This window comes from Schistocerca gregaria, chromosome 2 (genome assembly GCF_023897955.1).
Source record: "Schistocerca gregaria isolate iqSchGreg1 chromosome 2, iqSchGreg1.2, whole genome shotgun sequence".
Taxonomy (NCBI): Eukaryota; Metazoa; Arthropoda; class Insecta; order Orthoptera; family Acrididae; genus Schistocerca; species Schistocerca gregaria.
The window spans coordinates 749366937-749383804 of NC_064921.1; the positions used below are offsets into that span (position 1 = coordinate 749366937).

Sequence of the window (16868 nt, forward strand, 5' to 3'; positions counted from 1 at the left end):
TTAAAATTATCCCAACACTTGTTGTGATGTATCAGTTACTCTAAATGTACACAGTTCTGAACCGTTAGCTAAATATTAACAACAGCACAAAAAATACTTCTTTAAGTGTCTTCCAAAATTAATCAATTAACACCATAGAAATTAAACGTTTTTTCAGAAATTTTGAAACTTCCTCTTTGAAAATTAAGATTGACAGTGCTGGAAAAACTCTTACGTTATTTGATACAGAAACAGCGGAGTAAAACTCAAAGTACTCAGTTTTCTCTTTATTTATTCTGATCATCACTAAACTGACACATAATATTTTACCGCAACGCAATGTGACTTTCAATAATCCCTACAAAAGAATGGCCCTGACTAACATTAACCTATACCTTTCACAAATCACTTACCTCACAAAAATCTTCGTTACTCGAACTACTGCAATACAGTGAGCTCCAATACTGCCAGGTAAATAAAAGGATTCTATCTACTGAAGGCACTAACTACTGATAGGCATAGTAAGCAAATGAAAGATTTTGATAGAGAACAATGTATTTACCTTAATAGTGTTCAAAAGTCATTATATTATTACATTATTAATATTATTACACTATTAATGTATATACATTGTCTGTTCTCTATCAAAATCTTTCATTTGCTTACTATGCCTATCAGTAGTTAGTGCCTTCAGTAGAAAGAATCTTTTATTTACCTGGCAGTATTGGTGCTCGCTGTATTGCAGTAGTTCGAGTAACGAAGATTTGTTAAGACTGGATGTCATGAACATTCAGTCTTACAAATTTCCTTTTTCTAACGGACACACGTCCAGATCGTCCGCTCATAGTAATCTCTCAAAACTCTGGCATGTCTCTCCACACCTCCACCACTGCTGGAGGCTCACCTCCAACTGCACCACTCTACGCGTTGTTTACATCCAACAGCCCAACAGTACACAAGCGAATATTTCAACAATGAGTCCAACGAGCCACAGACTGCACACAGCGCAGTCAGCGATTTTCATACAGAGCACTACGTGGCGCTACCAACATAAAAACCTAAACAGCCTACTTACATTTTACTGTAGCGAGAACTATCCTTGAACACTGTAGTAAAGAAAGCTGTCTTTCAAAACGTCAGTAGTTGGAACACAAATAATCAAGTCCCTTGCTGGATGATATAACTGGTAGAACAAAAGTTAAAGTTCCAACGAGCCATTGTGAGCACCTTCGTCGTGAACGCTCTGTGCAGAGCATGAGCCATGAAAAAGTTTATGTTCCTTGCTACAATCACCGAATCGATGACAGAGTCCAGACGCGCTGAGCCGGCAGAGTCTTGGTTGAGGAGCAGAGGAGGATAGCGGACTGTATGCGACAGTGATGGCGTCTCTGGTGAAGTTACATGTACATCTACATTTATACTCCGCAAGCCAACCACCGGTGTGTGGCGGAGGGCACTTTACATGCCACTGTCATTACCTCCCTTTCCTGCTCTACTCGCGTATGGTTCGCTGAAAGAACGACTGCCAGAAAGCCTCCGTGCGCGCTCGAATCTCTCTAATTTTACATTCGTGATCTCCTCGGCAGGTATAAGTAGGGGGAAGCAATATACACTCCTGGAAATGGAAAAAAAGAACACATTGACACCGGTGTGTCAGACCCACCATACTTGCTCCGGACACTGCGAGAGGGCTGAACAAGCAATGATCACACACACAGCACAGCGGACGCACCAGGAACCGCGGTGTTGGCCGTCGAATGGCGCTAGCTGCGCAGCATTTGTGCACCGCCGCCGTCAGTGTCAGCCAGTTTGCCGTGGCATACGGAGCTCCATCGCAGTCTTTAACACTGGTAGCATGCCGCGACAGCGTGGACGTGAACCGTATGTGCAGTTGACGGACTTTGAGCGAGGGCGTATAGTGGGCATGCGGGAGGCCGGGTGGACGTACCGCCGAATTGCTCAACACGTGGGGCGTGAGGTCTCCACAGTACATCGATGTTGTCGCCAGTGGTCGGCGGAAGGTGCACGTGCCCGTCGACCTGGGACCGGACCGCAGCGACGCACGGATGCACGCCAAGACCGTAGAATCCTACGCAGTGCCGTAGGGGACCGCACCGCCACTTCCCACCAAAGTAGGGACACTGTTGCTCCTGGGGTATCGGCGAGGACCATTCGCAACCGTCTCCATGAAGCTGGGCTACGGTCCCGCACACCGTTAGGTCGTCTTCTGCTCACGCCCCAACATCGTGCAGCCCGCCTCCAGTGGTGTCGCGACAGGCGTGAATGGAGGGACGAATGGAGACGTGTCGTCTTCAGCGATGAGAGTCGCTTCTGCCTTGGTGCCAATGATGGTCGTATGCGTGTTTGGCGCCGTGCAGGTGAGCGCCACAATCAGGACTGCATACGACCGAGGCACACAGGGCCAACACCCGGCATCATGGTGTGGGGAGCGATCTCCTACACTGGCCGTACACCTCTGGTGATCGTCGAGGGGACACTGAATAGTGCACGGTACATCCAAACCTTCATCGAACCCATCCTTCTACCATTCCTAGACAGGCAAGGGAACTTGCTGTTCCAACAGGACAATGCACGTCCGCATGTATCCCGTGCCACCCAACGTGCTCTAGAAGGTGTAAGTCAACTACCCTGGCCAGCAAGATCTCCAGATCTGTCCCCCATTGAGCATGTTTGGGACTGGATGAAGCGTCGTCTCACGCGGTCTGCACGTCCAGCACGAACGCTGGTCCAACTGAGGCGCCAGGTGGAAATGGCATGGCAAGCCGTTCCACAGGACTACATCCAGCATCTCTACGATTGTCTCCATGGGAGAATAGCAGCCTGCATTGCTGCGAAAGGTGGATATACACTGTACTAGTGCCGACATTGTGCATGCTCTGTTGCCTGTGTCTATGTGCCTGTGGTTCTGTCAATGTGATCATGTGATGTATCTGACCCCAGGAATGTGTCAATAAAGTTTCCCCTTCCTGGGACAATGAATCCACGGTGTTCTTATTTCAATTTCCAGGAGTGTATTCGATACCTCATCCAGAAACGCAGCCTCTCGAAACCTGGACAGCAAGCTACAATGCGATGCAGAGCGCCTCTCTTGCAGAGTCTGCCACTCGAGTTTGCTAAACATATCCGTAACGCTATCACGCTTACCAAATAACCCTGTGACGAAACGCGCCGCTCTTCTTTCGATCTTCTCTATCTCTCCTGTCAGCCCGACGTGGTATGGATCCCACACTGATGAGCAATACTCATCGGTTGCAGGCTGGCGATGTCACTCCTGCTGCTCCAGCACGAGCTTAAATCCTCGATATGTGGAGTACTACATGTTTCCGATTGGCTGCTTGACTAGGTCGCGGAAGCAGATCGTACTCCTGGACGGCGTACACCGATGCTAGCTGTGCACAACGTTTGTCATTTTGGCGTGGCCACTGGCGTCGCCCTCTGATGGTTTACTCGCTGACCTCTTGGCCCTGCCGCTTTTCGATAGTATCTGTGGGCGTTTGAATAATTCGGCCGGCAGTCATTTGGCAGCCGGCGCTTCCCGACAGGCGCCTCACAGCTCTGGGAATATGAGTTGGATGGAAATTGTGCTTGGGTAGCCAAAGGCTAAAGGCGAGCACTCGTATAAAGTGGGACATTCGAGTTCGAGCCCAGTCCAGAACAAATTTTCACTTGTCACCATCGAATTATTTGAGTGCTGTCATGTGGCTGATGCTATTTCTCTTTCATTAGAATAGTCCCTTCCGTCTTTGTGTTGATAAGTTTCAGTTCTTCAGATGCTGATGTAGTTGCTTAACACTATTTGGTACAAGTCGATATTCTTAAATACCGATTGCGCAGATACTGCTGAGACATTTGAGTTAGTGTCGTGGGCGTGCGCTACTCACAGGCTGAAGTCGGCGGCCGGGCAGTTCCAGGGCCTCCAGCGGAACTGCTGCTGGCAGTGTGAGAGCGCAAGCCGCGCCCCCAAAGAGACGCTCTCCGCCAGCTGCAGGCTCAGCGGCGGCCGCTCCTGCACACGCACAAACACACGCTCTGCTGTAAAGGCGTACCGCCTGCAGCACGACAGCGTGCTCACACCCGTACTCACGTGACTGCAGGAGGCCGATACAGTGAGAAGGTGGTTTGATAAATCCCGTAAAAAAAACAAGAAAAACTGTTTTGATTAAAATGTATAATGCTCTTCGAGCCCCAGGGGCTCATCTACAGGTGCTTTGCGGTCTACATCAACTTTTCATTTCGTTTAATTCTGGGCCTGGCACAATCACATTGTTATACTACAAAATTCCACATCATGAAACATAAGTTTATAAAACTGTGATAAATCTAAAAGCAAACTTACTGTTTCCAGTACTGGGTGTGTGGTTCTGGAGAATGATTATGTGCAAATACACACTTTCTATTGAAAAGCACATTTGCAGAAACTGTTTGACATATGACATTTTCGAACACAATTCAAAACGTGTCAAAGAATTTCGACCGTGAAAATGCTGCATTTATACAAATACACAGAATTTAACTGTGTATTTGTAAAAGTGCAGCATCATCAAAAAATAATTAAAATAGAGTAATGAAATCGTTGGTATACTTCTGCTTAGGTAACATATTTAAGCGATAAGCACTGCAAGACCACAGATTAAAGTAAGCGCGAAATAAGCCATTGCAAACGCGAAGAGCTAGTGCATTAATTACTGGTGTAACCCCCAGAATGTTGAATGCAAGCATGTAAATGTGCATGCATGTTGTATAGGTGCCGGGTGTCAGTTTGTGGGATGGAGCTCAACGCCTGTTGCACTTGGTCGGTCAATTCAGGGTTGGTTAATGCTGTTTGTGGATGACGTTGAGACTTGTCGTCCGATGATGTCGATTGGAGACAGATCTGGTGATCGAGCAGGCCACCAAAGCAACATGTCGACACTCTGCAGATCATGTTTCGGTTACAACAGCGGCATGTGAGCGAGCGTTATCCTGTTGGAAAACGCTTCTTGGAACAAGGACGTAGCCAGGGGGGGCGGGGGGAGGGGAGGGGAGGGAGAGGGGAAATCCAGGGTGTCCGAACCATCTGATCACCGAAATGAAATTGCGGGCGACCTAATTTAAGTGTTGTCAAACTGAAAGATATTTTGATTTTCAATCATACAACAAAAAACTGCTGCGCACTATCGATAGTAAGCAAGGCCCACGATAGATCTTACTATCTTACAGCCACAGCACTGTTGGCTGCCGCCCATCCGCATTTTAACCAAGATCAGTTGTTGACCTTGCTTGAGTTCTGCTATTCTTTTCTTAACCAGTTCAGTTCTCACTTGCTGTTGAAATTAATTTACGTGGTACCGTTTATTGTGTTTCTGCTGTGCGCTGTTTACTGTCGTGATAGGTTTTAATTTTCGATAACTATGTGCCAAGCAGAAGAGAAAAACTGACTTTGATTCTTCCGCTAGCGTCATGGTAAGTAAAAAATATGTACATTCTACTATAACAGCCTAATTAACTATCTGTTGTTATTTTTTTTTTTGTTGTTGTTGTTGTGGTCTTCAGTCCAGAGACTGGTTTGATGCAGCTCTCCAAGCTATCCTGTCCTGTGCGAGTTTCTTTCATCTCGAAGTTCAAATGGTTCAAATGGCTCTGAGCACTACGGGACTTAACTTCTGAGGTCATCAGTCCCCTAGAACTTATAACCACTTAAACCTAACTAACCTAAGAACATCACACACATCCATGCCCGAGGCAGGATTCGAATCTGCGACCGTAGCGGTCGCGCGGTTCCAGACTGTAGCGCCTACAACCGCATCTCGAAGCACCTACTGCAACCTACATCCTTCTGAATCTGCTTAGTGTATTCATCTCTTGGTCTCCCTCTACGATTTTTACCCTCCACGCTGCCCTCCAGTACTGAATTGTGATCCCTTGATACCTCAGAACATGTCCTACCAACCTATCCCTTCTTCTAGTCAAGTTGTACCACAAATTCCTCTTCTCCCCAATTCCGTTCGGTACCTTCTCGTTAGTTACGTGAGTCGTTATTTGGCGTTGCAATATTTCAGTATTTCATAAGGCAGCGAAGAGGTAAATATCATTACAAATAACATTAAACTAAAATCAGTGCGTAAAAATTGGCTGGGATTTGTCTGTGTAGCTCAAAAATCGCGTTAATGCACAAAAACATCGCCCAAACGGCGATGGTTCCATTTAAGAAAAAATTGCTCGATATTTTATCATTAGTAGCCCAAACGATAAAATATTGTCCAATCTGGTCACCCGGTCGGTACTCAGCTATGAAATAATTGTGGAGAATGGATTGTGGGTAATGGAAGGGGCCTCTGAACGAAGCACATTCTATAGTTCGTTCGTGTCTAAAAGATTTTTTCGGCGAGCTGCCTGAATTCGTCCGAGCCAACTGCGCTCTGAGTCCATCTCTCCCATTTTCGCTCAATATCTGTTTACGCTCTTGTTATACTACACTCCTGGAAATTGAAATAAGAACACCGTGAATTCATTGTCCCAGGAAGGGGAAACTTTATTGACACATTCCTGGGGTCAGATACATCACATGATCACACTGACAGAACCACAGGCACATAGACACAGGCAACAGAGCATGCACAATGTCGGCACTAGTACAGTGTATATCCACCTTTCGCAGCAATGCAGGCTGCTATTCTCCCATGGAGACGATCGTAGAGATGCTGGATGTAGTCCTGTGGAACGGCTTGCCATGCCATTTCCACCTGCCGCCTCAGTTGGACCAGCGTTCGTGCTGGACGTGCAGACCGCGTGAGACGACGCTTCATCCAGTCCCAAACATGCTCAATCGGGGACAGATCTGGAGATCTTGCTGCCCAGGGTAGTTGACTTACACCTTCTAGAGCACGTTGGGTGGCACGGGATACATGCGGACGTGCATTGTCCTGTTGGGACAGCAAGTTCCTTTGCCGGTCTAGGAATGGTAGAACGATGGGTTGGATGACGGTTTGGATGTACGGTGCACTATTCAGTGTCCCCTCGACGATCGCCAGAGGTGTACGGCCAGTGTAGGAGATCGCTCCCCACACCATGATGCCGGGTGTTGGCCCTGTGTGCCTCGGTCGTATGCAGTCCTGATTGTGGCGCTCACCTGCACGGCGCCAAACACGCATACGACCATCATTGGCACCAAGGCAGAAGCGACTCTCATCGCTGAAGACGACACGTCTCCATTCGTCCCTCCATTCACGCCTGTCGCGACACCACTGGAGGCGGGCTGCACGATGTTGGGACGTAAGAGGAAGACGGCCTAACGGTGTGCGGGACTGTAGCCCAGCTTCATGGAGACGGTTGCGAATGGTCCTCGCCGATACCCCAGGAGCAACAGTGTCCCTAATTTGCTGGGAAGTGGCGGTGCGGTCCCCTACGGCACTGCGTAGGATCCTACGGTCTTGACGTGCATCCGTGCGGTGCTGCGGTCCGGTCCCAGGTCGACGGGCACGTGCACCTTCCGCCGACCACTGGCGGCAACATCGATGTACTGTGGAGACCTCACGCCCCACGTGTTGAGCAATTCGGCGGTACGTCCACCCGGCCTCCCGCATGCCCACTATACGCCCTCGCTCAAAGTCCGTCAACTGCACATACGGTTCACGTCCACGCTGTCGCGGCATGCTACCAGTGTTAAAGACTGCGATGGAGCTCCGTATGCCACGGCAAACTGGCTGACACTGACGGCGGCGGTGCACAAATGCTGCGCAGCTAGCGCCATTCGACGGCCAACACCGCGGTTCCTGGTGTGTCCGCTGTGCCGTGCGTGTGATCATTGCTTGTACAGCCCTCTCGCAGTGTCCGGAGCAAGTATGGTGGGTCTGACACACCGGTGTCAATGTGTTCTTTTTCCATTTCCAGGAGTGTATAATAACTGAAACCAAAAATCCTATGCACAAGTAAGTCTTAAAATATGCAGGCATCGATGCACTATCAAATGACTGAACAATTAGAAGAAAAACATGAAATGTTAGAATTCTTTCTTCTGTTGTGTTTTTTTGCTTTAAAACGACGTACAACAACTAGGTTTTCCGAATTCTCCATTGACTTGGGTAGCTCTGCATGTAGAGCCGCTGAACTCGCAATCCGTGGATTCGGGAGGCGAGGTAGATTTAATCCATTCGCCGGCTGTCTTGAAAATGGTTTTCTGTGGCTTCCTATTTTCAGTTAGGAAAATGCGGTGGTTGGACCCTTACTAGTTAGGTTTAAGTGGTTATAAGTTCTAGGGGACTGATGACCACAGCAGTTAAGTCCCATAGTGCTCAGAGCCATTTGAACCATTTGACCTCAGACGTTAAGTCTCATTGTGCTCAGAGCCATTTGAACCATTTTTGAACATCACCTTAACAAAATCAAGACCCAACCTGCCAGGATACTGTAAAAAGAAGAATCTCTTGATCGAGTTTAGGTACTAATACTATCAACCCAATTTTGTAGATACCGCGTTAGTAGATCACCAAGTGTTCAGTATTTGAAGAATTAAATATGTAGAACTGTTACCACTTTCGCACGTAATTGCAGTAAACTCTTAACTTCAGGTGACAGAATAGGTAATGTACATGTACTCTGCTGCTCCCTAACCGATAGTCCACAATAGAATTTTTTTTAGTTTTTACCTCATCCTTTTCTCATCGCTGTTTTGTCGTGGTGTTGTAGTTGTATGAATATGTGTGTTAGGATAGGACTTTGTTCAGTCATAAGATAATATAATGTATTGAGACCGACAGACGCAGTATGATGATTTAGTTAGCGTATAGGAATTTTTGCAATTTTTGTAAATTTTTTTCACATATGTATGTGTGAACAATAGACTACAGTGTTCATGTTAACTCGTAGTAAAGGTGGGGGCCAGCGTGGCACAGTTCACAGAATAGAATAGGAAAATATAGTGGATGATATAGACAGTGAATTGCATGATCCTGGCAACACAGATAGTGATCAGATAATTGATTATCCATCAGATAGTGAGGAAAAAACTCGAAAGAATGTAGAAGTAGTTACTGTGAGGAACTATCCACAAAGTGAGTGCGATGGTCCGAAATTGCAGAGAACGTGTCCAGTGGGAACACCATAAATCGCAGTTAGTTCAGTGTAATTGTTATCGTTGAATAAAGTGCCATTTCTATTCGTCTCATTGCGTATTTCTTTTACTTACCTTATGTACTATAACGAAACAGTTCTTTCTACGTATATTTGAAGTTTCGTCTGGATTAGTTGGCGGCGACACATCATTCGAAAGTTACTTTCGCCCTAAGTTTTGCACACCAGTGTGCAGATTTAGGCTCGCCAGCAATACGACGTCACACCCCAAAAAATGGTTCAAATGGCTTTAAGCACTATGGGACTTAACTGCTGAGGTCATCAATCCCCTAGAACTTAGAACTACATAAACTAAACTAACGTAAGGACATCACACACACCCATGCCCGAGGCAGGATTCGAACCTGCGACCGTAGCGGTCGCGCGGTTCCAGACTGTAGCCACTCTGGCCGGCGTCACACCCCATTCTCCCTCCCTGTGGTCAATATCTTGAGCTGCGGGAGGTCCCATTTTGAGTGGGAATTACATGAATGCCACTAGTCCATCCTTGATAAGGTAGCCTTAAGCTGCCACCGCAGTCTGGTTCACAACTGTTGCAGTATCCCAACTTCGAAGCAAGTGTAATTCCGACACGAGTATGCCGATCAGGTGGTGAATGCCCCATGTTGTAGCCATAAGACCCACAAGTCGGCGCGTCCAGCGTCTTCTGTTATCTTTATCATTTGCTGCTGTATAGGTATACGGTTATTTGGGTCATTCTTTCAGATTACTGCACTTTCTAAAAACTTAAATGTATCTTAATAATGTCAATGTTGCTGCTGGTTATATACAAATGAAACAGACTGGCAGAGAGCCTGTTGTTGCTGTGGCCGCAGTACTTACCTCCCGAGATGATGTGTCGGCACTTCGCGATTGTGGGTGTGCGTGCTCGAAAGCGCTGCGGAAGCGGTTCATCACAGGCGACCTGTGCCAGGACAGAAAATAATTTAGCCTCTTAGACACTAGTTATGAGTGTACGTGACATCAGAAAAATCAAAAGACCAGTACGTCTTTCCCGTAAAGGGGAGTCCACACACAACGATCTGCCTATGCACATCACATCTTCGCACATAGATCGTAGTGTGTGGGCAGGAGATATGAGCAGATATGGGACTGCGCAAACCTGGTAATTGGAGGTTTGAGCAAAACTGCTCAAATTTGGGGGCGCACATCATGTCTGTGGCAGACAAAACATTGCGTGTGGACACGAGAAAGCTGGCGAGTGCAATGTGTCTGAGTCGGCTGTTTGTTCACTATAATGTTTCTCATTTTTGTGTACTCCTTAAATTCTAAAATGTTTCATACCGGGCAGTGCTTGTGGTGTAAGGTGTCAGGCAAATCCAACACCTTCCATGAAAATCCTGACATGATAAGCAAATCCAGCAGTCTGTCACATAGCTCCGAATAAAACGTGACATTAAATTAACCAAAGTAATACGAGTAACTAGTGAGCAAATGGAATACCACAGATTAACACAAGAATGCCTAAATGCATGTCATACCTTCCCACCGTGAGACAGACACAGTTCCGAGGGGAGAAACGAGAACAGAAGCCGAGAACAGAACCGTGTTAAGCTCGAAGGCCCTACGATAAGGGACGGACTGGACACCCACGTCGCCAGCTAACCACTAGGGCCACACAACCCGCAAGTTTTAGCGTGAGACTTTTTCGCGTCTCTGTTACGTCAAGGACCACCCCCAAGCCCATGTTAAAAACTAGAGCCCTCCAGAAAAACAGTATAGATCTTACGATAACACAAAAAGGGCCATCCATGTTAAAAGACAGAGCCCTCCAGAAGAACAGTATAGATCTTACGATAACGCTAAACGGACCACACCAGCTGCAAGTTTTAGCGTGAGACTTTTTCGCGTCTCTGTTACGTTGCAAACTTTAAAAACATTGCCCCACCACGAAAAGTATAACGTTTCACATTGGACAGACAGAATTTTTGTAGGCAGTGCTTAAGATTAACATTGAGACCCTGATTGGTCAGATGAAAACACGGCCAGATAGTTTTTTTTAAAACCAACTTCGGTAAATGGTAGTAAGGAGAAGTTAGGAGAAGAGTTGCTTCCGAGATGGTGAGGTGAGCGGAGCTGTGCTGCCCGCCGTCGCCCTGACGCTGCCTAAACACCGACACGGTAATGAACGCACGCGATGCCGCGTTTTTGAGCGCATAAGGCTTCACTCAGAACTGCAGAAGTCTCATCTGTTACACCCCCTTTTTGCGTAATACTAGTGTCGATCGTCTATTAAAGCTCATGGTGTTCAAATTTGCCACTTGAAGTAAAAATCTGAAACGCGATGATTTTTCTGTTATGTAGTTATTGAGAATCCACATCAGCCACTGTAACTTACGACAAGTTAGATAAGTAATTAATGATAATTGAGGGTCGCTGTAGACCATTTTGATAGTTTTCTCTTTTGTGAAACTTAATTTAAACCTAGATTATAGATATGATATGGCATAGGTCATCCTTCGATCCATTGTAGAACTTGGAAACCCACTCAGAAAATATTCGTTCACATTTTTGTTGAACGCAGTTTTTTACCATCCTGCATTGAAACATTTCCTTTTATCAATAGTGCAATTTATAAACAATGTTTTGTGAGTAGAATAAAATTTCCAATGGTAAACTTAACTGATTTTTCGACGTTATTTTACCAGCTAACTAAAAATAGGAAAGCCTTGAACCCCTTTCACCAAATTTAGTTAGTATTAAGATTCTTTTACAGGGAGTGCAGTGGAGCTGACGCTGAAATCATTAAGTATTTGGTTATATCATCGCTAGTCTCACTGAACTCTTCTGAATTCTACATGTCATGTGTGGTCTGGCGTCTCCTTACCAGCAACAGGTCCCAGGTTCAAACTAGTCAATTCCCTAAAAAACACGCTCAGAGCGTCGTTGCGCGAAAGTGGTAGGGATACACGATATAGAACAAACACACACCACCCAGAATGTTAGAATGGGAGTTCATTACTGAATTTATAGATACATATAGGAGTCACACTTGCTTATCGAAACTTAAGACCCTCTGCCAGGCACTTAAATGTGATTTGCAGAGTATCCATGTAGATGTAGATTACAGCAATAGAGATAAGAAGCTGCTTATAGTTCTCTTACGGATAAAACAGGAGCAGTTCAACTTACAACAAACAGAGAAACTACAATGCAAAAAAATTTCAAGGTATGTAAATTTCGTATGCTTGTCTGTTTGAACATTCTAGTTATGTTAGACGGTTCATTAACGTGTTCTTCTGGTTCCTAGGTTTGCCATTGCGAATGGGGTCCCCGATTATCTGATGGTTCGGACAACTTCGCACTTACCCGCGAAAGGCAAAGGTCCCGAGTTCGAGTCTCCGTCCGGCGCACAGTTTTAATCTGCCAGGAAGTTTCAACTTCGTTATTGGTAAAACTAGGTTTTCAACTTTGTAAGGTATTTAATACCTTCAGCCCTTTATCTGCATTCAATTTGCACATGGATACACATGTAGGCCCGTCAGCTTAATTAAGTTCTCTCTTCCCGATTCTTTACATAGGTTTTTCGTTCTAGGGATGGGGGTTATCTTTGTAGTAATGGGGCTGGTTAAAGGGTTACGTTTCTTAGACAGACGCTCCACTGATGCTCTCTTTTTATGCTTCTTGTATTACATTCTAATCACATTTATTGCGGTAACTGCGGTTATTTTTGCCATACTGCATCATCCCCTGCACTATTCGCACCAATGCTCTGCCAATTATTATTTATTGATTACTTTCCCTCTTGATGGGGTTGATTCTGTGACTAATCAACGTTGTGGGCGTCTCCATCTACTAATCTATGTGACACAACTCTAAGTCTTTTTCTTTACGCATACTTGATTGGCTGTTCTTAATTAATTTTTTAAATACATAGATTACAAGGACGCTTTCCTTGCAGTGTAGATCCATCTGAAGATGCTGCTTTCACGCAATGAAACCGATCCTGAATATATCTTCAGTTAACAGCTGTTCGCGGTTTTATTCAATTTCTATTTACCATGATTTTCAACGGCTATAGCTGCCCATATTGTAAAGTATGCAAAAAAATTAGTTGCATGCTTAAACCAAAATCATTAGTCCTGCCTCTTTGTGCTTAGAAATCTGCCATTTTGACCTGTATCAGGAAACGCTAGCGTACTTTCTCTCAATATTGCACTGCGACATAGCCTTTTTTGGTAGTGTGCGTTAAGCTGAAAAGGGATATCTTGCAGCAATGTCTTCAGCGATATAGGAACTCTCATACTTGTGTGGTAATACATTTACTTCTTAATACAATATGTGATTCATAACAAGAGTGAATTCAAGGTAAACTGTACAATTCACTACCATATAACTGAAAGAAAAACTTTTCATGTACAAGGTGATCAGAGTCAGTCCGAAAACTTGTAAGGGTGTTGCGGGTTAGGTTGTGCTGAGGATTAATTGTTATGAAAAAAATTCTATACGTTGTGCCGTTTCCAACTTAATTAGCATTGAAGTTAGCCAACAAGGCCGTTACGCACGCAAATTCAAGCTGCCCATCAGAGCCGGTGTCGCCTAAGTTGTGCTTCGTTCGGTTTTCTAAAAACCGAACAACAGAGCGGTACAAAAATGGAACATGGAACGGTATCGAGGATCGAACTCTAGCGAAAGGCTGATCAGTCTCTTGCGCTATCGTCTGAGCTGTGAGAACAACTGACATTACTTAAAGGTGGCAGGTCACTTGAACCTGCGCACACAACGGACCAGATCGGCTGACTTCAATGCTAATTAACACGGAAAAGGAGCAAACCATAGAATGTTTTTCTTAACAATTATTCCATCAGCACAACCAAACCTGCACCACTCTTACAAGAGTTTCGGACTGTTTCTGAGAACCCGGTAGGTGCCAATCCATGTCTAGAGTTCAGAATGGAGTACTATATTCTGGTGCCAAAGTTCATAACAGGTGGCTAGTGGACTTCTCACAGGGAACTGAAAATTCGAAAATTTTCAGAAATAAAGTAAAATATATCTCAGTGGCCAATTCTATAATTTATTAGAATACATGGAATTCAAAACACGCCAAAAAATATAAAAATACTATCTGTAACTTATTACTTTGATTCTTCAAAATGTCTGCATTTTACTTTAGTGCTCAAATTAATTTCTTGAAACAGACATCCTTTTTGTAGTAGATAGTAAATATTTTGTAATTTTCTGCCTCCCATTTAATTTAGTTTTGATAATATAGTCACAAACTAAGCAGCTATTTAACAATTTGTTGGGTTTTCTTCCTGATTCTTTTCGCTACAAATATTTTTTGGTTGTGCAATTATTGGCCAACGTTTTTAGACAGATCCTGCCTGTAATAGCTAATGGCGCACCGGCAGTTAAAGTAAATGCATCTTTAAAGGAGTCAACCTTAGAGCGGCGTGTTAAAAAATTTAGTTAAACAACAAATATGTGCCTACAACTCCACAGCGACAGAGAATCAAAACAATATGCGGATGGTCTTCTCAAAATCGGCGAATATGGTGTTGATACAGATGTTAACTGCATGATTGTATTATGTATACATTCACGTGCTTAGTCTGCAATTCATCATTAAGCGCCTGGCAGAGGGTTCATCGAATGACCTCCAAGCTGTTTCCCTATCGTTCCACTCTCGAATAGTGCGAGGAAAACACGAACACTTTTAATCTTTCCATGAGAGCTCTGACTTCTCTTACTTTTCATAATGATCATTCCTCTCTATGTAGGAGGCCGCCAACAAAATATCTTCGCCCTCTAAGCAGAAAACTGGTGATTGAAATTTCACGAGAAGTTCCTGCCGCAACGAGAAACGCCTTGATGATGGATACCCCAATTCGCATATCACATCCGTGGCACTCCCTCCACTATTTCCCATAATACCAAACGAACTGTGCTTCCTTGAAATTTTTCGACGCCCTACGTCAATCCTGCCTGATGCGTATTCCACACTGCACAGCAATACTCCAGAATAGGACGGACAAGCGTGGTGTAAGCAGTCTCTTTAGTAGACCTGACGCACTTTCTTTCCGCCAATAAATCGCAGTCTTTGGTTTGCTTTACCCACGACATTATCTATGTGGTCGTTCCAATTTAAGTTATTCGTAATTGTAAACTTTAAGCATTTAATTTAATTTACAGCTTTTAGATTTGTGTGATTTATCGTGTAACCGAAATTTAGAAGATTCCTTTTAGTACTCATTTGGATGACTTCACACTTTTCACTACTTAGAGTGAACTGCCACTTTTCGCACCATAGACATTTTGTCTAAATCATTTTGACATTGTGTCTGATTATCTGATGACTTAACAAGACGGAAAAAGATGGCTCCATTTGCAGACAACCTAAGAGGGCTGCTCAGATTGTCTCCTAATCATTTATCTAGATCAAGAACAGCAGAGGGCCTGTAACATTTCCTTGAAGAACGCCGCATATCACCTCTGGTTTACTCCATGATTTACCGTCAATTACTACGTACTGTGACCTTTCTGACCTGAAATCACGAGTCCAGTCGCACAACTGAGACGCATCCAATTTGATTAGAAGTCGATTGTGAGGAACGATGTTAGAACCCTTCTGGAAAACTAAAAATATGGAATCAGTCTAACGTCCCCTAACGATAGCACTCATAACGTCGTGAGAGTAAAGAATTACTTGTGTTTCACAAGAACGATACATTTACTATCCGTGTTGGCTGTTTGTCAATAAACCGTTTCCTTCGATGTAACTCATAATGTTCGAACACAGTATACGTTCCAAAATCCTACTACAAATCGACTTTAGCAATATGCGTCTGTAATTCAGCGGATTACTCCTATTTCCTTTCTAAGGGTGTTGGTGCGACACGTGCAACTTTCCCGTTTTCGGGTACGGATCTTACTACAGCGAGCGGTTGTATTGATCGCTAAGTATGGAGCTATTGTGTCAGCATCCTCTGAAAAGGACCTGACTGCTATGCAATCTGGACCGGAGGCCTTGCCATTACTAAGTGACTTAAGCTGCTTCGCTACACCGAAGCAGCTTAAGCCACTGAGTAATGGCACAAGTTACATGAATTCTCTAACATTGTTCACATTAAAAAAGAATTGGTGAGCTACGTTTTTCCTGAACTGCAAGCGAATATGGGAAATAAAGAATAGTTTTACGACAGGGCAATTCTGGCGCCGACAAATGAACTTGTATGACAGATAAATGAAAAAAATTATGTGACAGGTAGAAGGAAATATCGTGTTGATAATATTAAGGACACTGCATAAGTCACTTCATATAACGATTCTGAAAATCAAAGAAAAATCATCAAAAGAAACGACTGCCTGCAAGTAAAACAAGGAAACAGCCTCCCACACAAATTTGGCCTAGATGTGTATTAAATGGACATATCAACCAGGCATAGCATTAGTAATGTCATTAAGGAGCTGATAAAGCTGATAAATATGGACATTACCTCATCCGAAAGCATACCTTTCACGACATTCGATGGATGTTTACAAGACGACTTCTTGCCGAATCAAACATGGATGCTGTTACTTCCAGGCTAAATAATAGCTCAAAAGCGACACAGGAATACAGATGTGTAGTCCACCAAGATGCGTAGGAAAAGTTTGGAATGTAGGAGAGACACAAGAGCGGAATAAAGATGTGAATGCGAGTCGTGAGATCCGTTTCGACATCTCACTCGGTAGAGAAGATATTGAAAAACCCACATCATGGATTGGAGTAAGAATTACTCTGTGTATACCTTAACGCCTTTCTAGATTAGGTGACA

General features: G+C 44.4%; 1 protein-coding gene across 1 annotated transcript in view; it reads right to left on the reverse strand.

The window, feature by feature from the left end:
• The window catches only part of LOC126335958 (protein Wnt-8b-like), a 119246-nt gene that overhangs the window by 60369 nt on the left and 42009 nt on the right, over nt 1-16868 (reverse strand). The window contains exon 2 of the mRNA XM_049999435.1: nt 3882-4049. Coding sequence (XP_049855392.1) covers nt 3882-4049 — 168 coding nt within the window. The remainder of the gene's footprint in view (nt 1-3881; nt 4050-16868) is intronic.